This window comes from Parasteatoda tepidariorum, chromosome 2 (assembly GCF_982258835.1).
Source record: "Parasteatoda tepidariorum strain Cologne lab strain chromosome 2, Ptep-v5.0, whole genome shotgun sequence".
In the NCBI taxonomy this organism is placed as follows: domain Eukaryota; kingdom Metazoa; phylum Arthropoda; class Arachnida; order Araneae; family Theridiidae; genus Parasteatoda; species Parasteatoda tepidariorum.
Genome location: NC_141756.1, coordinates 101,159,792 through 101,185,341, shown reverse-complemented (window position 1 = coordinate 101,185,341; position 25,550 = coordinate 101,159,792). Strand labels below are relative to the sequence as shown.

The window sequence follows — 25,550 nt, the reverse complement described above, 5'->3', positions numbered from 1 at the left end:
AGATACATTCAAATAATAAACTAATTTAATAGAAATGAAGGGTTGTAACTTTCTTTTAGAAGATTTTCCAAACCCCCCAGCTAAAGTTAAATGAAAGAAATATTTTGATCTTTCATCAACAATCTCGTTTAAGGCTCGATGCAAAATCAAATTATTTTAACAGGGTTTCTACACAAACCTGGGGATAAAAATTCTCTGTGTTTTTTCCTGTACATATTATACACAATATATTAAAAGGAAACACCAATTATGGTGCTCTTGCGTGAGCTAGATTGGGCTAACTATATTTATTAGCTTTTAATTGCTGGAAAAACTTAAGAGGAGAAACAAAAAAAAAAAAACAGCTGAACATACTATAATAAATGGTATATAATGCTATAATAAATGGAATAGTTTAGTATAGCTGAAATATCACACTTAACTATCCCAAAGATTACTCTTTGAGTGGTCACAATTTTTTAAAAGACAAAAATAAGAAATAAAATTCCCTATATTTTCCAAATTTGTCAAGAAAGAATCAAAATTCCATTATTTTAGGTTAGGGGTGCACAACCTTTTTGAGTGAAGAGCCACTTGCACAGCACTTAGATTAACAAAGGGCCGCACACATATTTAGTCATGTCAGCGGCAAATATAATTTTTATAGATACATTAATGTTCTGTGCATTAAATATTTTTATCAGTGAACTTAATAACATATTTGCTGGAAATTAAGCTTTTTTAATCATTTCAATTTATTTAAAAATAAAAAAAGTTATACTGTTTAAAAAAAAAAACTTTTTCCATTTTTTACAATAATTAATTTATTAAATATTTATATATACATAATTATTGGGAGGAGGATGTAAATTCTAACCAAAAAGAAGCTTACAGAATGAAAGTGCAAAAAATATATGCATTTAATAAAGTAATATAAATTTGCGTTAAATATTTTAATTAAAGAAAATGTACAATGTTTAAAAAAAAAAAGAAAAAAAAAATTAAAAGAAATTGTTTTATTGCGTTCAGAAGCTCTCGCGGGCCGCATATCAACAGTTGGCGTGCCGGATGTGGCCTGCAGACTACAGGTTGTGCACCCCTATTTTAGGTGATTTTAAAATTCCCTGCATTTTCGAGGTCTTCCCTATTTAATTTAAGAAAGATTTATAATAATTGCTACCCTTAACAACTATACCACATAACAACAAAAATATCTTCAAAAAAATTACACTAAACATAAGTAAATTAAACTTGAATTGCTATAAAATTTATTAATCATTTACACGCTCAAAAGTATTTCCTAATGGGTTCTCCCAAAATTTTTTCCATTTCTAAAATGACTGATTGGCATTCCTGTTCCACTTCTGAGCTTTCATCTTCCATTACTTCAGCAAGGAAAGGTATCGATTCAGGTAGCAATACAAGATAACTGTCACCCATCACTCGGACAACTTCACGAACAACTTGAATGGCACTGAATCGTACACGGGCAGAACTGTGTCTCGTTTTCAACAGAATTTGGTAATTTGCCTTTTTCCACAATGAACTGTCGGACACAGCGTTCATAAAATGTGCAATACAGGAACACAAGTGTTTGCTGAACCTTTCTGGATCAGCGTCTGAGCAATTTTCCAGTTGGTCGATTAAAGGCTGCATCAGCAACTCAAAGTGCTCTTTATCTAAAAGATGGCCATCATCATACATAAAGCAGTTATTAAGAGTATCAAGAACATTAGACAATAGTTGGGAAAAGATAGCACCATCTCCATATAAACTTGCGTCCTTTGGACAATTACTGGAGTTCAACAGAGCAGCAGAATGTCGCAAGAAGCATTTAGCCACAACGACAAACAAGTTTTTCAAACAGTTCGAAAGTTCATACGTCAGGTGATAGAATGTGAACAATCGCCATTTTCGTTCTTCGTCCTCTTCGACATTCGAAACCCACTGGAATATCTTTTTGAAAAACTTTTCAAACAAACTTACGGATAATTTCATGACAAACGTTTTCAACACATCCATAATGCCGGATTCTACAGAAGATATTGAATCGAAAGTCAAGCACGCTTTCTTCCCTTGTGTGCTCCTGAAGGCCAAAAGAGAGAGGCACAACTTTTCAATCGAAACTAAACCGGCTTTAACGTCTTCATAATCACAAGCACGTAACTTTTCGTTCAGAATATGAGCCACCGAAACGACTGAACTGGGACAAATAATCAGAAGGGACGAGTAGCTGTTGTCTAAAGCTGTTAACAAAATTCGCAAAGGCATTTCCTTGGCTAACAATGCTTGAAGAGAGAGAAATTTTTCATAAGCATTCTTCTTACCAGCCTGTTTGCACTTAGATGACAACAGGCAAATGCCAGTTACCAACTCCTGCATGTAACTACTTAAAAAGGAGCCTAAATGCTCGATCAAACTTTGTAAAGTAGCAACAATTCCCATAATAAGACATTCGGACATATCTAACGCTTTGCTGTCAGTCAACATATTTATAATAGCTGGCATAAACTCATTTAGTTGAGGAAGTACCTCAACATTTAGAGATGAACACAGTTGTGCAAGACATAGTAATGCATTAACAGTTAGTTCTTGGCTTTGATTGCTATTTAATATGTTTACAGTCACAATCAACACTTTATAAAATTTTGAAGGATATAACGAGCCAATAATTTTTGTCAGTAAATGTAAAGAATAGAGAATAGTTTGTTGGCTTATTTTGTTATTCTCTTGCTCAACACTCAAATCTTTGAATAATTTTAAAAGTGGTTTCAAAAGCTTAAGCAAATACTTATGGTTTTCCTCTTTGGACAAATCATGGTGATAATGGCTCTCTAATTTAGCATTTAGGATTTCAACCGCTTTATTTTTAATGATTGGCTCGGAGTGATCCAATAAGGTTCGCAGGGCTTTAATAAATTGCCGAGGAGGCAACATAGAATTCACGTGGCAAACCAAATCAACGAGAAGAGGGAAAACATTGCACTCCGAGTTCTTATTCGACTGACGCTGCAAATAAGTTAAAGCTTTTTCCAGCAACACAACATATTTAGAGTCAAGATTAGATTGAGAGTTAGAGTCTAATTCAGAAACTTGGGTGATAAATGTATTGGATGATAACCAAATATTAATGTAGGAAATAACATTGTGCTTGTAAATTTGAAGCTGTTCATTCGTATGATTGGCAACATTAAATGGTTCTTTAAAGTGGCCATAATTTTCATTGGCTTCCTCTTTAGTATCAGGCAACTGAATCAAAAATATAAGTAAGTTGATACAAGTGTTGATTTGAACTATAGGCGTGAATTGCTTGTGAAAATTGACAGCAAATTCCAAAGTAGGGGAGAGTTTCAAACTCTTGGAATCTTGTGAGAGCAAGTCGTGAAAAAGAGTCGCATACTGATCACATATTTGTCCTAAAGGTAGCCATAAAAACTGAGATGGATCTAAGGTTGAAATTAACTTGGTGAAAAGAGGCATCTGGCGATGTTGAGGGATATCGGTCAACGAATCAACAAACACACGAATGACTTCACCAACTATTTGGACAGGATCTGCATCTTTTTGGTGAGAACTTGCTTCGAGCAAAGATGGAACGATAGTCTCGATCGTTTGAGAAATTACTTGAAAACTGTAGCTGTCATCCTGGCGAATAAGATTAGAGCCCATAAATGTAAAAATAGACATGACATTTTTTAAGACATACTCAGGAAGTAACATCGCTGCCAGGTTCAAAAGTAACAGGGATTGTTGATGCGTTTTAGGATTCTTAGATGATCTTATGCATTGAACAATGAGTTCCACTTGAAACTGGCTCTCATTTAAACCTTTACTTCCTAGCTGTTGACAGCAATTATAAATGGATGACAAAAGCAATTGTCTGAGATATTCTATTGATGACTGATTGTCGCCACTTAAGGTCTTATTTAAAATAGCAAACAGTTCTGGAATAATTTGGTCAATTTTACTGAGTTTTGACTTATTTTGAATTATCTCTAGAAGTAAAGAGAGCTTTCTCCAATCCGTCCCTTGTGTTACATCATTTCTCGATTTCTTAACATCTTTCAACGTAGCAAGACCGCCATCACTTAAGAAATCTTTTAGTATCAAATGCACAAAAGTACAAAGCTTAGTAAGCACTTTTTTAACAGCTAAGTTACCAGAGGGGGTTGCATAAAGGTCCAATAAAGTTCTAAGTATCTTTTTCTGGATAAATATAGATGGAATAGAAGAGAAAAAGTCCTTAGATAGAACATTCAGAGCGAATTTTTGAATGCTTCTTTCATTTGAGGAACCATGCGAAAAAGTTAAACATTCCAATAACACATCACTTTCTTTACAATTTTCTTTTAAACTTAGAGCTGTCTTAGGAGTGTACTTTTTTATAAGCAGTTCCATTATATTCAAGATAGTTTCATCTTCTGTTTGCTCCAAGATATTCAAAAACTTACGCATAAGAGGAATGCAAGTAGTGAGAATATTTACACTATCTAAATATTGAAAAAATTTCAACAGTTTGTATTTGATGATGAGAGGGGTCAGATCGCAATTTAGTACTTCCAAAAAACTTAGAAGAATACTGCATTTCACATTAAGGTCATGTGAAAGTTTGGACCTATCTTCAAAGTTTACAAGATCACAAGCAGGTTTGAAGAACCCCGATAGGACTCCGTAAAATTGCTCTTGATCAATAGATATTTCTTCAGCGTGTTCAAAAATTTCTCGAAACAAACGTCTCGATGGCACTACACAATCCTCAGAGTTCTGTAAAAGAAGAGATATTAAACTCAAAGCATGATCTCTAATGACTTGCAAAGGCGAAGACACAGCATTCATCAGATTGAGGCACAGAGGAATATTTTCAAAACACCAAGAATAACTGAAAGACACCTGAGAAAATGATTTGGCCATGCAGAAAGAGGCGACTTGAATCTCCGCAGCGAATTTCTCTGGGACGTCGGACCACAGAACGGATAAAAAGGCAAACATTTCTTTGAGAGATGTGAATTGGGAGCTTATCAATTGGGAGAATATAGTATGGAACGCTTCTGACAACAGCCTGTTCTTTGAATTCATTTGCAGAATGCAAAATTCAAACAAATACATTAGTGTCTTGAAAGATAAAACCTGAGGTGAACGGCCATCATTGGGGAGCCACATGCTGAAATGTTTATTAAAGTTTAATTTTATGTATTTCACTATACCGTAGAGAGCAGTGTAAATAGCGAAAATAGGAAATTGCTCTTTTGACAAACAATTCGATATGTTTTTCACAAAATCTTCTTCTGTGGATTTCTCATCAAATTTATCAAAATCCAATGACGAGTGAGACAGCAATTGGTTGATTAAACAAAGCAGTTGTTGAATCCAAATTGATATTTCTTCCAGTCTCTCTTCGGAAACAATAGCATGTCCTGCAGACAGAATGTAAATCACATACAAACTATAGGACGATGTTTTAATACATCTTTCTGAGAGTAATGCAAGAAACATGGACTTTTCAGACGTAGATAAAGATGATATGTACGCATTGATAGCATATATTGTTGAACAATTGAGTCCTACCCTCTGAGTAGGACTGAGCTTTGAGCCATAATTAGAATTCAAAATTTTTAAATAACCCTCATTGGCTGATTTCTTGAGTGGGAAAATGAAAGGCAACAGGCAAATAAAAACTTCTAACGAAAACTCTTCATGTGCGAAATGGTTGCAAAGGACATCGATAGAAGCCATCTGAACAGGATACCAAGGAGAAGACTTTTTGACCAATCTTTGCAACACATGAGACAATCCCGAGATAATGTCGGCTTTTTCAACATACTCGAAAAGAACATCTGTATTATTTAAAACTTCCAAAACAACAGAGGGTGAGTCGTCGAAAAGTTTAGATTGTAAAATCTCTTTCACAAAATGAGAATCGTCAACTTCTTGAGCAATGGCCTTCTGTATTAAAAACCCAACAGAAATCTTCCTAATGTCTTCATTGGCATGATTTAATCCAAGTATAAGAGAAGTTTGAGATCCCTGTACAATGGAACTCTTAATGCCACAGACAGAAAAGTTAATCAGTTTCATAAATCTTTGACAGATTTTCTCATCGTTTTTGGAAAGAAACTTGTTGATAAATTTATCTAAGTTTTCAGGATATTGAATTTCTATTTTCCTAATCATTATCTTAGCACGTTTTCTGACATCTTTATTCATCTTTTTCTTCATGCCGATATGTTTAAAAAAGTTCTGTACAATAAGACTCAGTAGCAACGTGACCAATTTTTCAGGCAATTTGACTTCATTCAGCACTTTTGCACAAAACTTGATCAACATCTTATATTTAGAAGACAAGGAATTTTTCGCACACAGTTCAAATATAGTACTGATCGATCTCTTAATAATAGCCCCGAAAAGAGGTTGCATATCATATTCTGCCAACCTCAATAAATAATCAATGCATTTTGTTTGAGACAGAATCAAGTACAGAAGCTTTTTATCCATACTCTTAACAGGTTGATACTGGTATGCAATTAACAAGAGTTCAAAAGCACTTTTTAGGAGATCCTCGTCAACTTTTTCAAACACTTTCATTAACAAATCAGTTAAAGGTTTATCATCAATGCTCACTTTAGTTAAGATAGATGAAAGTACAAGATAGGCAGCAGCTGTATACTTGTTAAAGTCCGATCTGAGAGCATTTACAATGTAAGGTATATAAGACACTAAGTCACCATCGTCCATTTTAGATTTTTTGTTGATGGCATCATATAGGATTTGCATTGAAAAGGATACAACTGTAGTGGCAACGGATGCATCTGCTTCATACACTTTAAGCACATTTGGGGCCAAATCACACACAAAAGTTTTAAAACCACCATCCGTAATAAACCGGTTCAAAATAACAGGGTATTCTAAGGGCTGGCCAGATTTCTGTACAGATTTCAACCAAAACCATCGTGATTTATCATCCTCTAGACTTATTATTTGTATAACACGCACAAAATGTGAGGTATTAAAATGAGGTAAGGCACAGGCAATCAATTCATCAGTATTATAGAGATGTATATGATACCTAAAGATCAACCACTCTAAAGCTTGGGCTGATGCTGCATTTAAAAAGTATGGAGAAAGCATCCGAAGGAACTGTTCGATGATGTCATCCAATTTCTTATTAATGCTAGCTGTTTGTACAGATCGCTCTAACTCGCAAAAATTGTTGTTGAACAAACTTTCCTTATATATGGAAAAAAGAGGATTTATTTCTGTTAGTTTCTCTATACCGCACACTCCATAGGCAAAAATTATATCACGATCTAATGTGGCGGCGTATCCAGGATCAAACAGCAATGATTTTCTAAGTCTGTTTTGTAAAAGCAAACTCGACTGTGGAGCTGCTAATTTCTTCAACTGTCTAGCTAATGCAGTTTCTCCAGACATTTTTCAGTTTTATATCATAGAATTAAAAATATAATTCAGAATTTATATCGACATTCAAGCAACACATGGCATGCTGACCAAAAGTTTATTTATTTATAAACATTTTTACTCGGTTGCAGTCATGTTTATTGCAAACATTTTTAATTCGGCATTGGCTGCTTGTAGCTTGCATAGCTAAATTAACATTGTTGAAACCTGAAAGTTACAGTAGTGTGGATATCTCGATCCTGATTGGTTGCTGAAACCCAGCGGTTGTTAGCAAAGACTTTAAACTAGAAAGAATTCGCGATCGCAACACTCGAATACGCCATCTGGGGAGAGACCGGTTTCATGCCTTTAGCCCTTCTCCCTTCCCTCTCCTCCTCTTTTCAGTTATATGGGAATGTACTACGATATTTTTCCCTTTTTTTAATATTTTTCCTTTTTACTTAATAAAAATATTTTAAAAAATTTCCGTGATACTTTTCTTTAGAACTATGTTTAATGTAGTTTTCAGTTCCATATAGTTTTTCAAGTTAAAAGATTTTAATCTATAGGAAAATCAAGAGAGAAACTAACGTACTTCCTTCCTCTATGACTTTCCACACGCTAATGGGGAAAGCATGTGAAGTGTTGCCATAGGAAAAGAGTTCTGCTCTACGCCACCTGCAGCCCATTTCGATCGCCAATTATATTTCAAAAAATTCGATGTGCGATACTTGTTCGTATTTAATTAACTTCCGTTAATTGACATTATAACTTGTGAGATGAATCTTAACTCGACTTTAGGACGCATTTTTGTTTATAAACGTTGAACTGATATTGAGGTTATTAGGTCACGGATTGTCTTTTCCTCGAGTTGCAAGAATGTTTAGATAGGTACTTTATCTGCGTCGCACTACATCTTTTCAATGGGCAAGTGGCATCGGCCTGAGAACTATTTCTATGAAGTGTCTGACAAGTTTAGTCAAGTTTAAAAGCTCTATGGATGGTGTTTTCTACACTAGGGAGTGCTGTAGGCTCTTTTCCACCCATATTTCCAGGTTACTGTATTCGGTGTATTTTGAAGGCATTTGGCTCAACTTGCTCACTGCGTTAAAAAAAAAAATAATGAAAAAAAAATTTAAATAATGAAGAAAGTATACGTAATCATATTATAATGTTCATAATGGTGGAAAAAACATGATCATGTGGTTTTAGAAATAAAAAATTCTTAAAATTTATATGACTAAAAATTATTATTAAAAATTATTATTAGCACTTATTACCTCGTCAACAGTATTCAATGTATGCAAACAAAGGTATGCGCTGTGCGTTGCTAGTAACAAGAAGAAATAATGACTGCCGAAAAAGCAAGTTCTTTCTAAATATAACAACGGTGTAGCCTTTTTTAACAATAAATCTATTAAGTATTTAAAACAAATTTTCTCTTCAAACTCACCTGAATTACTTAATGTCATTATCTTCATTATCATCAGCATCATTTTAGCTAATATACCATTTCATTGAGTTATTTTCACGAAATTACATTTGTTAATTGTCTATCGTCTGTCCGTCATTGTTCGTCTATATTCTGCATTTGTAGTCAAATAAAGTGTTTTATGATTACTTCTTGATATTCTGCGTCTGTGTCTATCTAATTTAGAAACATCTAGTGTATGTGACAGAACTGTTAAATCTGTGATTGAATAAGTCTACATTTTTCAAACGATTTTTTAGAGTGAAAATTTGTTCTTTCTTTATTAATGTGGCTTCTAACGACATTGACGAGTTAAAGAAATCTCGAACACAATATCGAAGATAATTCTTTACAGCTTGCAATGACTTTGATAAAAAAACTAATTTAAATAGTGATGACAAGTTAATTAAACTTAAACTTACTGAACAGAAAACGAAATTTTTTTGATAGACGCTGAAATAAAAAACAGAGACAGTAATGCTAATGAAGTTGATGAAGCAACATGCGAAGCTGAACTTGATGAATCGGAAACAAACATTGATTGTTAGCGATTCTTAGAACAAACTTAAAAAAATTTGTAACTTCTGAGGAACAAGAATTTGTATTTGGTGAGAATGCTTTGTTAAGAAATACGTTGTTACGTTATCCTGAAATTCAACTCCCAAATTTTATTGGAGATATCAGAAAATGGTCAAATTTTTGGGGACAATTTTAAAAAATTGGTAAAGATCGAAATTTGGAGAATCATGATAAAATTTTGCATCTATCACAAGCCATGCGTGAAAGAAATTACTGAGGAGTTGAGTAAAAGTTTTCATACAAATGGAGATAGCTATAGAAAAAACCTATAGGCCAACTTAAAAGTAGATTAGGAAGACGGGAGCTATTCATTCAAGTGTATGTAAGAGATCCACTTTCGCTTGCCCCTCAGAACGATTGAAATAAAAGAAAATCACTTGGAGGGCTCTGTGATTTGTTAGAGACTAAAATGCGTGAGGTAGAGACCCTAGGCGTAATCAGAGATAATTATGCCTCCATTGTTCCCCATTATAATAAAAAAAATAATAATCTATGAAAGTTTATGTGAATAATGTTCATTTTTTACAGTAAAATATTTTAGGTTGTATCCAATCTTATTGGAAATAATATTTAGAGATAAAATCAGGAATTTTTGTATGCTTCTGATTCGTAATTTGATTTTTAAACACATTACTTCTCTAAGCAGGCCCCTCTTCCCCACTGGGCACTATGGGCACGTGCCCAGGGCCCCGCGATCGAATGGGGCCCCCTAGTTCCTGCCAGATTACCAAATGATAACCGATACATTATTACCGAAAAACATTAATTTTGAAAAATCTGATGATAATGACTTACTACAATACCTACGCTTATTATATTAGCTTTAGTTTGCCGCATGCGGATAGCTATACCTTGTACAACATAGCTTGAACTTTTTGACAGATGGGTCAGTGATGGGAAACAGAAAATATCTATTGGTGTAAAAAATGTGTTGGCTAAATATGTGGCTGTATGTATGTTTTAAACTATTCAAAATAAATAAATTCATTCGTCAATCAATTTTATTGCACTAGACATAAAAACATTGGGTAGGTAAGAAACCATTGTTTTCAGTTTTTCTATTTAAATTTTACCTCGAAGCAATAAAAACCACTTAAGACTTTCGGAAAATGCTTGAGTCCTTAACAGGTACTTTTATGTTGTGTGTCTATTCTTATGATTATTATCAATTTTTAATATTATTAAAATAAGAAGATATTGTTCGTCGTTGCAAAGTTATATCGATTTCAGATTTGACATCTGTCAAAAAGAAAGATCAAACTAATAAATAAACAGGGTATAATACTCCACTCTCTCTCAAAAATGAGTTTTTCCGATATTAGTATGTTTAGGTTAATTTAAATACCTATATGTAAGTATAAGAATACAATTTTAAAAAAAATTATTAAATTAAAAAAAGAATTATTTGATGCGGTGTGGTTTATGTCTTAAAGAAACCTATTCGAACGTCATTCGTAATACCAAAGACAAAAAAGGGGAATTCCCGATTCCCGATCGTCGTTTGACTTGACGAACGGGAATTCCCTTCAAGTATTTGTCTGCGATGTTGTGGCGTTTGTTTTGTTTGTAGTTGTTAGTTTGTTACTGACTGTGCTCGAGCTCTGATAAAAAAAATAGTATTGTTTGATTAAATCGTCGTTTTGTCTGTTTTGTGTTAGCGAATATTTTCGTTATAAAATTAATTAAATAGTGAATTATAATATAAAATGTCGAAACGGTCATATCCTAGTGGATCTGAAAAAAGGAAAAAAGCTCTACATCAGAAAGAAGTAATTGAAAAGTTACCAAAATTAACATCATATTTTACTACTACTACTGGAGAAACTTCTGTAAGTAGCAATCAACTCATAAATGTTCCACATGATGACTCAGCTCAATTACAAATTGCGGGAATTTCTAAACCTTCATGTTCCAATTTTGAAAAAGAGATTGAATCAGAAAGCGACTATTCCTACGACGAAAGTGCAACGACTTCAGTGACTTCACTAAAACCGACAACTCCAACTGTGTCAATTGAACAGCAGTTTTCCAACACAGAAGAATTAATATCGCACGATCCCGCCGATTATTTTCACGAAAAGTTTGTTGAAATAAATCGCGAAATTTTAATTCGTAAGGGACCAGTATATTTTCAAAATAAAGATTCTGACTTTTCCGAGGCATCCAGAACATACAAAGATGGTAATAAATTAGTAACGAGATATTTCAACAAAGCATTATTTATTCGCAAATTAAAGAACAATGAAAGCGTCGAAAGAAAATGGTTGCTGTATTCGCCTTCCAAATGCTCTGTATTTTGTTTTTCATGCTGCTTATTTAACCCAACTGATGTTAATCTTTGCTCTCGGAATGGATGTAATGATTGGAAGCATATTAATCACATAATTTTAACACATGAAAATAGCCCAGCGCATAAGCAATCTATGATGACTTATCTGGCACGAAGTAAAGCGGTTGGTAGAGTAGATATAGACTTATTATCTCAACATCAAAAGGAAGTGGATTACTGGAGAAACGTACTTAAACGGATTGTAGCTGTTGTAAAATTTTTGGCATCGAGAGGGCTTCCATTTCGCGGCGACAATGAAATCCTAGGATCTCCAAACAATGGAAATTATTTGGGTTGTGTGGAATTATTGAGTGAATTTGATCCATTTCTTGCAGATCACTTAAAAAAATTTGGGAATCCTGGAAAGGGTAACATTTCTTATTTATCAGCAAATATCTGTAATGAGTTTATTGAAGTAATGGGAAAACAGGTTCTAAAAAAAATTATAAATGAAGTTAAATCAGCAAAATATTTTTCCATAAGCGTTGACAGTACGCCCGATCTGTCTCATATTGACCAGCTAACTTTCATCATTCGATACGTAAAAGACTGTGTTCCTGTTGAAAGGTTTTTGAAATTTATACCTATTAAAGAACATAAATCTAAGTATTTAGCGGAGACCATCTTAAATTTTTTAGAGATACATGATATTCCCATAAAAGATTGCAGAGGACAAAGCTACGACAATGCTTCAAATATGTCGGGAAAGTATAGTGGTCTACAAACAAGAATCAAGGAAAAATGTGAATTTGCCACCTTTATACCATGTGCAGGACATTCACTAAACTTGGTAGGTGTCCATGCTGTTGGGTGTGTACCGGAGGCATCACAGTTTTTTGAAATAGTTCAGAAAGTGTACAACTTTTTTTCGGGCTCTACCCACAGATGGAATATGTTAACAGAACATTTAGGTTCAAAAAAAGTTGTTAAGAGTCTTTCACAAACCAGATGGTCAGCCCGAGCTGATGCAGTAAGTGCTTTGCATGGGGGTTATAAAAGAATATTAGAAGCTTTAATCACCATCGCAAACGATACTGAACAGGCACGAGAAACAAGAGACGAAGCCCTTAGTCTGTCTAGAAAAATGGGAAATCTAGAATTTATTATACTGACGGAAATCTGGAGCACTATATTGGAAAGAATAGACAAAACAAGTAATTATCTTCAGAAAGAAACAATAACACTGGACGTTGCAACCAATTTGTTGACTTCACTTTATGATTTTATTACTAACCTCAGGGATAAATTTGATAACTTCGAATCATCTGCCAAAGAAAATAACCCAGAATCTGACTACAAGGATCTATCTCAAAGAACAAGACGTAGAAGCTCACGGCAGAGTTTTTTTGATGGCTCTGCGCCATCAGTCCAATTGAATGGAAAAGAGCGATTCAACGTAGAAACCTTTCTCCCAATAATCGATACCTTGAGTGTTCATCTAAAACAGCGACAAAGTTCATATGAGATCGTCAGTCAACGTTTTAGTTTATTTTTTCACTTAAAAACTCTGAATTCCGAAGAGATACGACAAGGATGCAAAGAATTTTCTCAAATCTATCACGAAGATGTAAATGAAAAAGAGTTAGAAATAGAATGTCAACATTTAAAAGAATACTTAATAAATGTTCAGAGTGAAAATGAAGCATCTAACAGTGTACAGGAAGTATATAATCTATTAAAGCAAAACAAAATTGAAGACACATTTCCTAACGTAGAAATTGCATTGAGAATATTTTTAAGCATGATGGTAACTAACTGCAGCGGAGAACGCTCCTTCTCCAAATTGAAACGAATAAAAAATGAATTAAGAAGTACAATGCTTCAAGAGAGATTAAATAGTTTGTCGCTGATGTCCATAGAATGTGATATTCTCAATACCATAGATTTTGAAGAAGTGATTAACGATTTTGCTCATCTTAAATCTAGAAGGGTACCTTTGCAATCAACAAAGAATTAATCTAAGGATTTTAAGTTAAGCGAGTTACTTTTGTAGATTATTTTTTATATTTCCTATTTTTTTATAGCTAGTAACTAAATAAAAATAAATTTAGAACCTTGTTTGTCTTTCTTTATCTATTGTAACTAAATAGTGTTTTCTCAAGGTCATAGGGGCCCCATGATCCTAATGTGCCCAGGGCCTCAAATAGTTTAAAGACGGCCCTGTCTCTAAGTGTGATTATATTAAGTTAATTATATTAACTAATTCAATTAAATTTAGTATAGATAATTGGCCAAATATTAAAAAAGTTTATCTGTTTATGTATTTATTCATTAAATCAAATAGTCAACAAGTAAGCAAATAGCCATAAATCGAAAAGTCAAATATCATCATACAAGCGATTTTTACTGATTTGATTCAATCCGTAAATAATTCTTTTTCTGTTTATATTATTAATTAAAAGAGAATTCATGATTTAAGAAAAATGCATCACTAATTTCATCACATTTATGCATCAAAAGGACATTTTGATTCAAAAAATCTATTAATTGGGAGGCTGAAGAATTTTATAAATCATCTTAAACATTCGATTTTTTTAAACTTCAAGTGGACATTCACTGAATGATTTTGTGTTATATGAGATGCTTAATGCCGTTTTGAGTCCGATATAGCTCCGTAACTTAAAAATTTTTAATGTATTTGAAAATCAAGTAAAGAAATTTTATAACCGTCGTTAAACAGAGCTGACCCAATTTTGAATTTACGTCTGCCAATACTAAATTCCGTAGCCTTGTAGTTTTGACTCCAATCAAGACGACAAGGAAACTCCTGCATAAAGTATTGGGAGAAATTTGCCGTCGTGGAGGACTTTTTGATGGAACTAACCCACATTTGCGTTACTTGGAGAGGAAAACCACAATAACCTACCACGGTTAGCCTGATGACAAGAGTACTCTAACTCATGATCCTTCTACCATTGAGAATATTTTACGTTTGCACTGTGTTCGCTGCTAGCCGGGTGTGGGATTCGAATCAATCAGCCATAGCAGGGACTCGAACCCAGTTCGCTTCAATGGGACGCGAGTGCTCTGTAACCGAGCTCCACCTCGGTTTAAGAAGTGAAAGTAACGCATTTCCTTCTTCTAATATTGTCCTCACGAAATGGTTGGTGCTCTTGATAACTGTCTTTTTAATTAACTATTTGTTTTCTTTTAAATGTCATGTGATTACAACTTTCTTAAGCCTATTATTATCGTTTGCTTAAACTAGTCCAGTGTTAAATTATCTATAAATATAATTTTTGTTAAACTATGTACTGGGAAGCCTCCAGCAAAAACCAGCTCTTTGTCGCGATCACGACCAATTTTTGGAAGCACAGAATTTTTTTCCATAGACATAGTCGCTTCCATGCGCATAGTCACTTTGGTAAGTGCCCAAAATATATACTAGGTCTAGTTAAGTGCCACTGCCCGGTATGCCCCACATCAACGTTTTTTTAAGGTCAAGTGCCACTGCCCTGTATACATTTCACCGGTACTCCGAATACTGATGTTTCTCCTAATCTATCCTCAGCAGATATAAAAATATCGAATAAATATAATAATATCAACAAATAAATTAATATCAAATCGGATATAACAAATATTTCGGACATTCACCAAAGCGACTATGTGATTGTTGACATTCAAAAACGGTGAAAGTCGACATTCTCTTGATTTCGGTCATAACATATGTATAGATATACTTACAATTGATAATTCACTTTCCTAAAGGAGAAGCTAAAGTTCTTTCTGTTTATTTTCAAAAAGTGTGACATTCGTGTTCAATTAGTTTAATTTAAATGTGCATTCAATTGAAAGAAGAAAAAAAAGATCTTACATTTTTTTCTTTCGAAAAATTAATTTTTTTAAAGTAGAGCCTTTTATATACAAAGAAGATGAATAAATAAATAAAATGAGAAATTATGCAAATTAACTGTAATATTTGAATTATAATTACAAAATATTTAATGGGTTTAATTTGTAATTATATTCTACTAATTTTATTAGATTTTGGAACTATACTTTTTGTAAATAACATTGTTTTCTGAACATTATGAACACAATGTCCGCTTTCAGAAAAATGATTTGGTGGAATTTATAATTATCTTAGGGTTTAAATATTAGCAAAACGAGCCGAGACTGCTTCAGAAATCTGGGTACGCTAGGCACAAAATTATTACAAACTATTTTTAAAATTTTCATAACAAAAGTAAATTCTATGTATATTCTCGGTTTCATTACTTAATGCAGTGTTTTTCAAACTTATGACTTTCGTGTACCCTTTCTAAATTTTTCGTAACGCTGTGTACCACTAATAAAAAAAATGAATTTATTTTTTTAATATTTTATTTATTATAGTTTGTTTTAGATAGTTTTTTTTTATCCTTGTTATAATTTGTCTGTCATACGCTTAGACATTTTTAAAGTATATTTTAGATTACAAAAACTTTTATTTTTTATTTTAGTACTTTATCAGTTACAATTTATGCCAAATTGTATTTTTCTACCTTTGGTGTAATTTTGTCTAGCATATACTTGAATTTCTTTTTCTTTTTTTCATTATGAATTGATTGCTTATTCCTTTCAGATTTTTTCATCTGTTGGATTGTTTATTAAATATGTTTATATGTTTTTTTATACAAATGAATTTATTTAATATTATTTTATTCATTACAGCTCGTTTTGGATAGTTTTTTTTTACTTTTGTTATAATTTATTTGTCACATGCCTAGATATTTAAGAATATTTTAGATTACAAATGAATTTATTTTCATTTTTAAGCTTTATTAATAACAATTTATATACGATAGTAGTTTTCTACCTTTGGTGCAATTTTATCTAGAATCTTTTCTCTTCATAATGAATTGCAGATTACTAATTCCTTTCAAATTTTTTTTCTATGTTAGAATTTTTCTGGCATCTGCTGGATTGTTATATTAATTATGTTATGTTAATATTAAATATGTTTGTGTTTTTTTAAACAAATGAATTTATTTAATATTTTGTTTGTTACCATTTGTTTTGAATTGTTTTTTCCCATGGTATCTATCATATGCCTATAGTTTTAAGTATAGTTTCTGTTACCAATGAATTTATTTTTTATTTACTGCAATTTGTTACAGACTATTTTTCTCCTTATGACATAATGTATGTCATATATACCTGATTACGTATTTTTTTTTTTCAATATGGTTTGTTGATTACTTATTCTTTTCAGATTTTTTCTCCTGGTGGAGACTTTCTGGCATCTACGTGGTTATTTATTAAGCATATTTTTTGTTAAAAATGAATTTATTTATTACTTTATTTGTAACCTTTCTTTTAGATTGTTCTTTTTCTCTTTCGTATAACTTATTTGTAAGGTATCTGAATTTTTATTTTGTGGTAATCTATTTGTTAACCAATCTTTTTTTTTTTTTTTTTTTTTTTTTATCTCCACTGAATTTTTCTAGCACTTGCTGGATATTTTATTCAGTGCACTTTATTTTTATTAATGAATTTGAATTTTTTTATCACATTATTTCTTTCCTGATTCATTTTTTTTAGCATATGTCTAGACACCTTTTCAATGTATTTTTGCACTAGTTAGTTTCATATTTTGAAGTAGCTTTATCAGATGGTTCCTGTCATAAATTTTTTGATAGCTTTTTTGACCTGAATTTTTTTTTTTTGCTAGCAAGTTTCTACTCTGATACCAAATCCCCAGTTGTTGGGATGATTATTTCCGTCCATGCTTGGAACTTAATCTAAATATTAGAATCCATTTGGGTCCTTTTGCTTAGTTATGTATATTGTACCCAATGTGATCTTTTATTTAAATGAGGTTTCATCTGAGAAGTCTAAGTCAACAAACTCCAGATTTAATTTCTTTTCAGTATGAAAAAAAAGAGAAACTAGTGAAGGGATTTAATTAACCACCATGTCAACCTTCATCTATCAAAAGGTACCTTTTGATAGATGAGGGTTGACATAGTCGATTTATAATTCCCCACACTAGTGAGTTCCAGTTTGCATTATAATCTGAATGTTGTAAATTATCTTTTAAAATTTGCTAATCACTTTAATATGCATAAAGTTTATCTCATTAACTAGAGACATGCTAATTTATGAGCATATTATATGTTAATTTTTACAGAATGTGTGTGCAAATGTTTTACCAGTTTATCTGAATTTTTACAGAAGCTGAGTCAAAAATATTGAAGTATTTTATTTAGCTTGTGATTTATTTCCATTTATTACTAATTAATGAATTTTTCTGTTGTAATGCAGAAGAAATCAATTATATATTTTTTTATTATAAATTTTTTAAATCCTTTTTTATTTATTTAAAAAATGTGACGAGAAATATAATGACACTACTAGAAGAAGAGCAGAACTTGTGCTGTTTAAATTGAACATCTGTTTAAATTGAACATCAACAATTACATCTCTTTATTTTCATTCAAGTATATGGTTTGATTTTCATAATAAAATTAAAAATTGAATTATGAATATTTTTAGTTAATTTTACCACTATGCAATGAAAGAAACCTCTCTAATTTTTCATATCACAATTTGTACACCAATTTCTCTAAAGGAGGCTTAAATAGAATAATTTTCACTAAATTATATAATTTTTTTAAAATCATAATATTGAGATAAAAAGATTTTGATTCTGTTAGTTTATTTTACTTAATCATTAACATGTGCAGGCGTTTTGTTTCTATGAATCTACATTTTCTTTTGAATTCAAAACATCTGTTGACTTAAATTTTACTTTATTTAAATTTCTCTTAGTCATTAGCTATTTGTCATTATTAATTAAAGAGAATGTATGTATAAATTTTAAAGTTAAAACAATAGGATTCAGAAAACTGTGAAAATTTCTTAAATTTATATTTTTAATAATGAAAACAATTGTATATCAGACAATTAAATATTGAAGTTCAAAAAGAAGGAAAAAACTGACAATTAAATTTTCAAAGATAATTTTTCCAAAAATAAAATAAATTTCCTACCAACAAACATCCTGCTGCGAACAGAATTATAGAATTATTAGAATATTTCAGAATTTTCAGTGAGTACAAGACAATAAAAAGATGTCTGCTTGATACATTTTGCAGTTTTTTCTTCGATATCAGGGTTCTCTCACTAATTCTACTGATTTTTTGGGGTCTCGATTGCCACCTTTTTAGAAGAAAGCTCTGATGATCAATTCCCTGTTTACGTCTTTAAACGAGCTTGGTTATTCAAAATATTAGAATTTATTAGGGCCTTTTTATTTATATGCATATATTGTGTCCAGTGTATTCTAATATTTTGACAAACCTTTCTGTCTTCAATATAAATTGCCCATTCTTTTCAACATTTAGAAGGTCTTAAAAAGTAAGTATTGTTTTGCAATATATTTAATAAGTCAATAAACATATAATTTTGAAGGCAGTATTTCACATTTTAATCATAATTTTTTGGACCTTCCATTATAATTTTTTTTCAAATTTAAATTGCTTAAAATATAATGTTTCAACTATAGTTACAATAACCTTTCAACTAAAAAACTTGTTAAAACTAATGTTTTTATTAATTTGTTTTGTATTAATGATTATTGGCGATTACCGTTAAATTGTAATATATTAACAGAATAATCGTATCTTATTTTCATGTTTATTTCTTCATCATCATTAAAAGTAAGTAATTTTTTTTCAAGTCATCTTCATCTTCATTAAATATTTATCTATTTATTTTTTTTTTCCAGTTTGATAGTCTAAAACATTCAATTTGAATACCAATGATTTAGATAATTTTTAATTTTTGAATTAGAAGAAGTATTTGAGAGCTTTTACTGTTTTAATATGAGATTTAGTTCCATTTTCAATTACTTAAAAAAAATGTTCAATATTTTAAATTATTCAATTTTTTTTTCATTCAATTTATTTTTATCACTGTAATTCTTAGTTCTAATATTTAATACATTAATTTTTAAAAAAATATTCAGATTAACTAAAATTATTTTCTGATTTGTTTTCAATAGTTATTTTAGATTAATACTATTAATTAATTAAAATTTTAAATGAAATCTTTGAATAAAAGCAATATTGTTTTTATTATTTAACTGTTTTTCTTTATCAGTAATAGTTCATAAAAATATTTTAATTCCCAATGCATCATATGCACATTTGATATGTGCACATTTGATATATTTTGACAATTTTAACTTTTCTTTTCATTTAAGTTTCGAATCCACCTTCAATTTAGTACTTAATATATATATTTTTCACTCTTTGAAATAATTGCTTTAATTCTCAAAATAAAATTTAAGATTATTATAAATAATTTTGTCTTAATGTAAACTTTAAATGGAATAATTTGTTACAAAATCAATTTAAGTTTAATAAGTTTAAGATAAGTTAAGTCAATTAAGTTTAAGTTGGTTAATTAAAGATTTTCAAAAGCAGTAATAAGTTTTATAAATTATATTTAAATTCGAATTTTTTTCTCTGTTCTTTGATCATCCCTTACTATGATAATGATTTAATTTTTTTATGATGTAGAAGAATATCATCCTCGAAATTTAACCTTAATTTTTGATTTAAATACCAATGATTTCAAAAATTATGTATTATTTACTAATGCAATTTAAGTTTTGCGCCTAAATATTATAAACTATAGTTGATTGAATAGTGGATTTTAAAATATTTTGGTACTTATTAATGAAATTTAAGTGTTTATCTTATATTCGAAATTAGTTTTGCTATATTGCAATAGATGGCGCTGGCGCCACTGAGCTATTCTTACCGAGCAAAATGTGATAAGCGGGAGTGGAATCTCTTTCTTATTCCTCTTTGCTTTTCATCAGTGATTCTCAACCTTTTTTTTTGTTCCGGCACACTTTTAACGATTTGACGGCACACAATGAAAAAAATTAGATTAAAAGCTGTTTACTTACCTATTATACACTGTGTTAAATAGTTTGTGATAATAATTTTGAATGTGAAATTAAATAATATGTACTATAAAAGCACGTTTATTAAGGGATAAATTATTTCTTTCGACTAATTTTTTTTTTTAGTTAGTAACAGTTATTTTTTCTTTGTTAGTTATTAATTGTTAATTTATTTTCTATAGTTATTAACTGTTAGTTTTTTTTACATTAACTGTTTTTTGTGGTTTCTTGTTAACTAGTTTTATTGCTAATTAATTGCTAGCGTGTTTTTTTGTTAGTTTTCTTTTGCTAATTTGTTTTTTATATATTTGTTTTTTTAGTTATCCTTTGTTAATTTGTTTATTAATTGCATAGCTCATCTTAATGATTAGCTTTTATTTCCGTTTGAAAGTTAATATTTAGCTTGCTTTCCTTTGTTAATTAATAATTTTAATAGTCATTAAATTTCCTACTTATTTCAACATTTTTTAAAATTGTGTGCCAAAGACAATTTAAACACTTTCATCTTATTTTAACTAATTTTAAGATTGTCAGAGACAAGACAATCGTTGACAAAGATGTTCACGCGGTTAAAGCGTGGAAAAATTATAAAAAGTATATATATATATATATATATATATATATATATATATATATATATATATATATATATATATATATATATATATATATATATATATATATATATATATATATATATATATAAATACAAGAAAACACTAAGAAAGTTAAGAAAAACAATAAGTTTAATTTATTGCGCTTAAGCTGCAAGTAAACAGCACTCATTAGATAAGTTCAAAATGAAAACAATATTGTATTCATATATTTTGCTTTGGCTTTATTGATACAATATCAGAAAGCACTCTGTTTTGCGGATATAATCGTGTGGGCTGAAGAAAAGATTATATCTTTTTTCTCCGGCTTTTTTTCCGGTTTTTTAATTAACATTTAACTTTTTTTTTTTTTTTTTTTTTTTTTTCTTTAAATATACTGTTGTTTGTTATTTTTTTACTTATTATTTCCACCCTCATATGTCTATTATTTTTTCTTTGTTTTATTCTTCATTTATATATATATATATATATATATATATATATATATATATATATATATATATATATATATATATATATATATATATATATATATATATATATATATATATATATATATATATATATATATATATATATATATATATAAATGAATAACTCATTTTGAACTTATATATATATATAAATAAGTTCAAAATGAAGAATAAAACAAAGAAAAATTAAAGACATATGAAAAAAGGGGGGTAATAAGTAAATAATAAGTAAAAAATAACAAGCAACATTTTATTTAAAAAAAAAAAAATGAAATGTTAATTAAAAAACCGGAAAAAAAAAGATATAATCTTTTCTTCAGCCCACACGATTATATCCGCAAAACAGAGTATATATATATATATATATATATATATATATATATATATATATATATATATATATATATATATATATATATATATATATATTATGTGTGTATAATATTATATATATACACTTTTCTTTAATTTAAACTTTAGTCATAATAAAAAAAAACGCATTATAGTTTTTACTGTATCATTTCTAATATTTGGCGGCACATTTTCAGAATTTGGCGGCATAAAAATGTGCCGCGGCACAGTGGTTGAGAATCACTGCTTTACACAAAGACTAGCACAAAGCCACGTGGAACATAAACAAACTAATTAAGTTGCCAGATACACGGTTAATATATCACGGTTACGATAAACTACATAAACAAATAAAAGTTAAAGAAGTAGAGGAGAAAGGATTCTATTTCAACTAATTCGATGTGTGATTCGGAAGGATTCTATTTCAACTAATTCGATGTGCGATGTGGCTCTTTATTTAATTAACTTATCGTTAATTAACATTCTAACTTATGCCGAGAAACTTGGCTCAACTTTAATATGCCATTTTGCTGAAAAAGATTAGCTGGCGCTGATGTCATAGGTCATATGTGTGGGTATGGGAGATCTTCTTCTTCTTCTTGAAGTGCAAGTTACCAATTCGAACTCTCATCAAAAGTTAGTTTATAATAATGAATCAATCCATAGTTCTCAGTTGTTATTCAATGTTAATGATTCTATAATAATTTAAGTATATTACATACTAGCTGTTTACCGTAAGGGGTGAATTAAAAACAAAAATCCACTCTACGAAGTCATACACAAAAGGCATATAACATTGAACAAGGGAAGTGTATTTATGAATCAGTGCAAATAACATTAAGTATATTTAATGTAACAGAATCGTTTTGGCTTCACTTCAATATTAACATAAATAATTTTATATTTTGTAACCTTCACTAAATATCCGACCCAATTCTTGAGTTTACAGCTACTAAACCTCTTAGCCATGAACTCCACAGCCATAAGATTTTGAACCCAATCCAGAAGACAAGGGAACTCCAAGTATTGGAGGAAATTTGTCTTTGTGGAGGACTTTTTGATGAAAATAACCCGCATTTGCGTTACATGGACAGGAAAACCACGAAAGCCTGCCATAGTTAGCCTGACGGCAAAGGGACTCAAACCCAAGATCAGTCTACCACTGAGGATATTTTACATCAGCGCAGTGGTCGGTGCAAGCCGGATGCGGAATTCATATTTACCAGCCATTGCTGGGATTTGAACTCGGATCACCTCATTGGAAGGTGGACCTTTTATCCAGTGAGCCACCATGACTGTAACAAAACTAATTTCCATTAATTCTTAGTATGCTTGCGGGATTTTTATGTTCAAATTAGGAATTGGTAAATTAAATTAGACAGAAAGTCATTAGTCCCTAATAAATCTTCGAATGAATCACAAATCTAATCTAATAGTCTTCCTAATAAAACACTTCTAATAAATCGGTAATAAAATTGTTTAGATATCACTTTTTTTCCCTTCTTACCCAGATTATAGCTTCTCTGTAAATGTCCCTTACCTGATTAGTCCGCTAAGTCTTTCAATGAATAAAGCTAAAATAAATTCTTTTTTTTATTATTATTTGTTGCTCTTTTCGATGTCTTTACTTTATTATAAAACATTTTTTTTTTGTAGTTCATCCCATCTGAATCGAGATTAACCGTATTTAGCATCACTTGTCGTGATGATATTGCTTGGGGCCAACGCATGATAGTCAAAATTTACCACTACCAAGTAATTTTTTCCGGTACATATCATTTTCGCGGTTCCGTAAAGCACCTATTTCCAAAATATCGGTAATAAAACTGCTTCGTATTGGTGAAGGTTTAATAATCACCAAATATATCAATACTCTAAATCTATATTAGTATATTTGGTACTTAATGCATAAACCTTCGGCATTTGAATTTTGTGAGAGATACATTAATCAGCGGCAGCAAACTTAAGCCTAAATTTTAAAAACAAATAAAATTATTTTAAGACCTTGATAAGGACTTAGAAGCATGACCACTCTTGATCTGACCTAAGTAGTGGTGGAAAAAAGTTATTTTAATTATTATTCATTAAAATATTAATACACTATCTTTGTTACTACAGGGAAAACACTTTCTGAAACTACGGAAAACTCTTCGTAGAATTCTTGTCAAAACTACACCAATTGTCATAATACCAGTAGTACATATTATCAAAACGAATTAAGCGTCAACGGCGTTTCTCGACGGTTCCTCAGAACTAAACGAATATCCCTTTAATCTTTTCTCCATTAACGTTGCTTTTTAGCTCGTAGCCTTTTTTTTTCAATTAATGTATAGTTCCAAATATTAATTAAGTATTGGTATCATTATGATTTCCCTTTAACCTTTTCTCCATTAACTTTGCTTTTTAGCACGTAGCTTTTTTTTTTACTTCAATTAATGCATAGTACCAAATATTAATTAAGTATTGGTATTATTATGATTTCCCTTTAACCTTTTCTCCATTAACTTTGCTTTTTAGCACGTAGCTTTTTCTTTTTAACTTCAATTAATGCATAGTACCAAATATTAATTAAGTATTGGTATTATTATGATTTCCCTTTAACCTTTTCTCCATTAACTTTGCTTTTTAGCACGTAGCTTTTTTTTTAACTTCAATTAATGCATAGTACAAAATATTAATTAAGTATTGGTATTATTATGATTTCCCTTTAACCTTTTCTCCATTAACTGTGTTTTTTAGCACGTAGCTTTTTTTTTTAACTTCAATTAATGCATAATACCAAATATTAATTAAGTATTGGTATCATTATGATTTCCCTTTAACCTTTTCTCCATTAACTTTGCTTTTTTATTTACTTCAATTAATGCATAGTACCAAATATTAATTAAGTATTGGTATTATTATGATTTCCCTTTAACCTTTTCTCCATTAACTGTGCTTTTTAGCACGTAGCTTTTTTTTTATTTCAATTAATGCATAGTACCAAATATTAATTAAGTATTAGTATCATTATGATTTCCCTTTAAGCTTTACTCCATTAACTTTGCTTTTTAGCACGTAGCTTTTTTTTTTAACTTCAATTAATGCATAGTACCAAATAATAATTAAGTAATAGTATCATTATGATTTCCCTTTAACCTTTTCTCCATTAACTTTGCTTTTTAGCACGTAGCTGTTTCTGAAATTTCAATTAATGCATATTACCAATATTAATTATGCATTAGTATCAATAATAATATGGCAAATAATAATATCCTCAAAATGAATAAGTATCTTTTCTCCATTAACTTTGCGTATTAGTAGATAGAGTTTTTAGTTAATTTTAATTAAGTATCAAGAGCCGTGGTGGCTCAGGTTATAGAGCACTCACCTTCCAACAATAATTAGTTCCGCACCTGGCTCACACCGACCACAGACCAGTGCCAGCGTAAAATATCCTCAGTGTTGGACAGATCAT

The 25,550-nt window shown here is 30.5% G+C and overlaps 1 protein-coding gene across 1 annotated transcript; it reads right to left on the bottom strand.

Moving 5' to 3' along the window:
• Positions 1 to 1,224: 1,224 nt before the first annotated feature.
• Positions 1,225 to 7,526, bottom strand: l(2)k09022 (HEAT repeat containing 1 homolog l(2)k09022). Its single transcript, XM_016054598.4, has one exon. The coding sequence runs from the start codon at positions 7,405 to 7,407 to the stop codon at positions 1,267 to 1,269; it is 6,141 nt and encodes a 2,046-aa protein (XP_015910084.3). The 5' UTR covers positions 7,408 to 7,526; the 3' UTR covers positions 1,225 to 1,266.
• Positions 7,527 to 25,550: the final 18,024 nt, after the last annotated feature.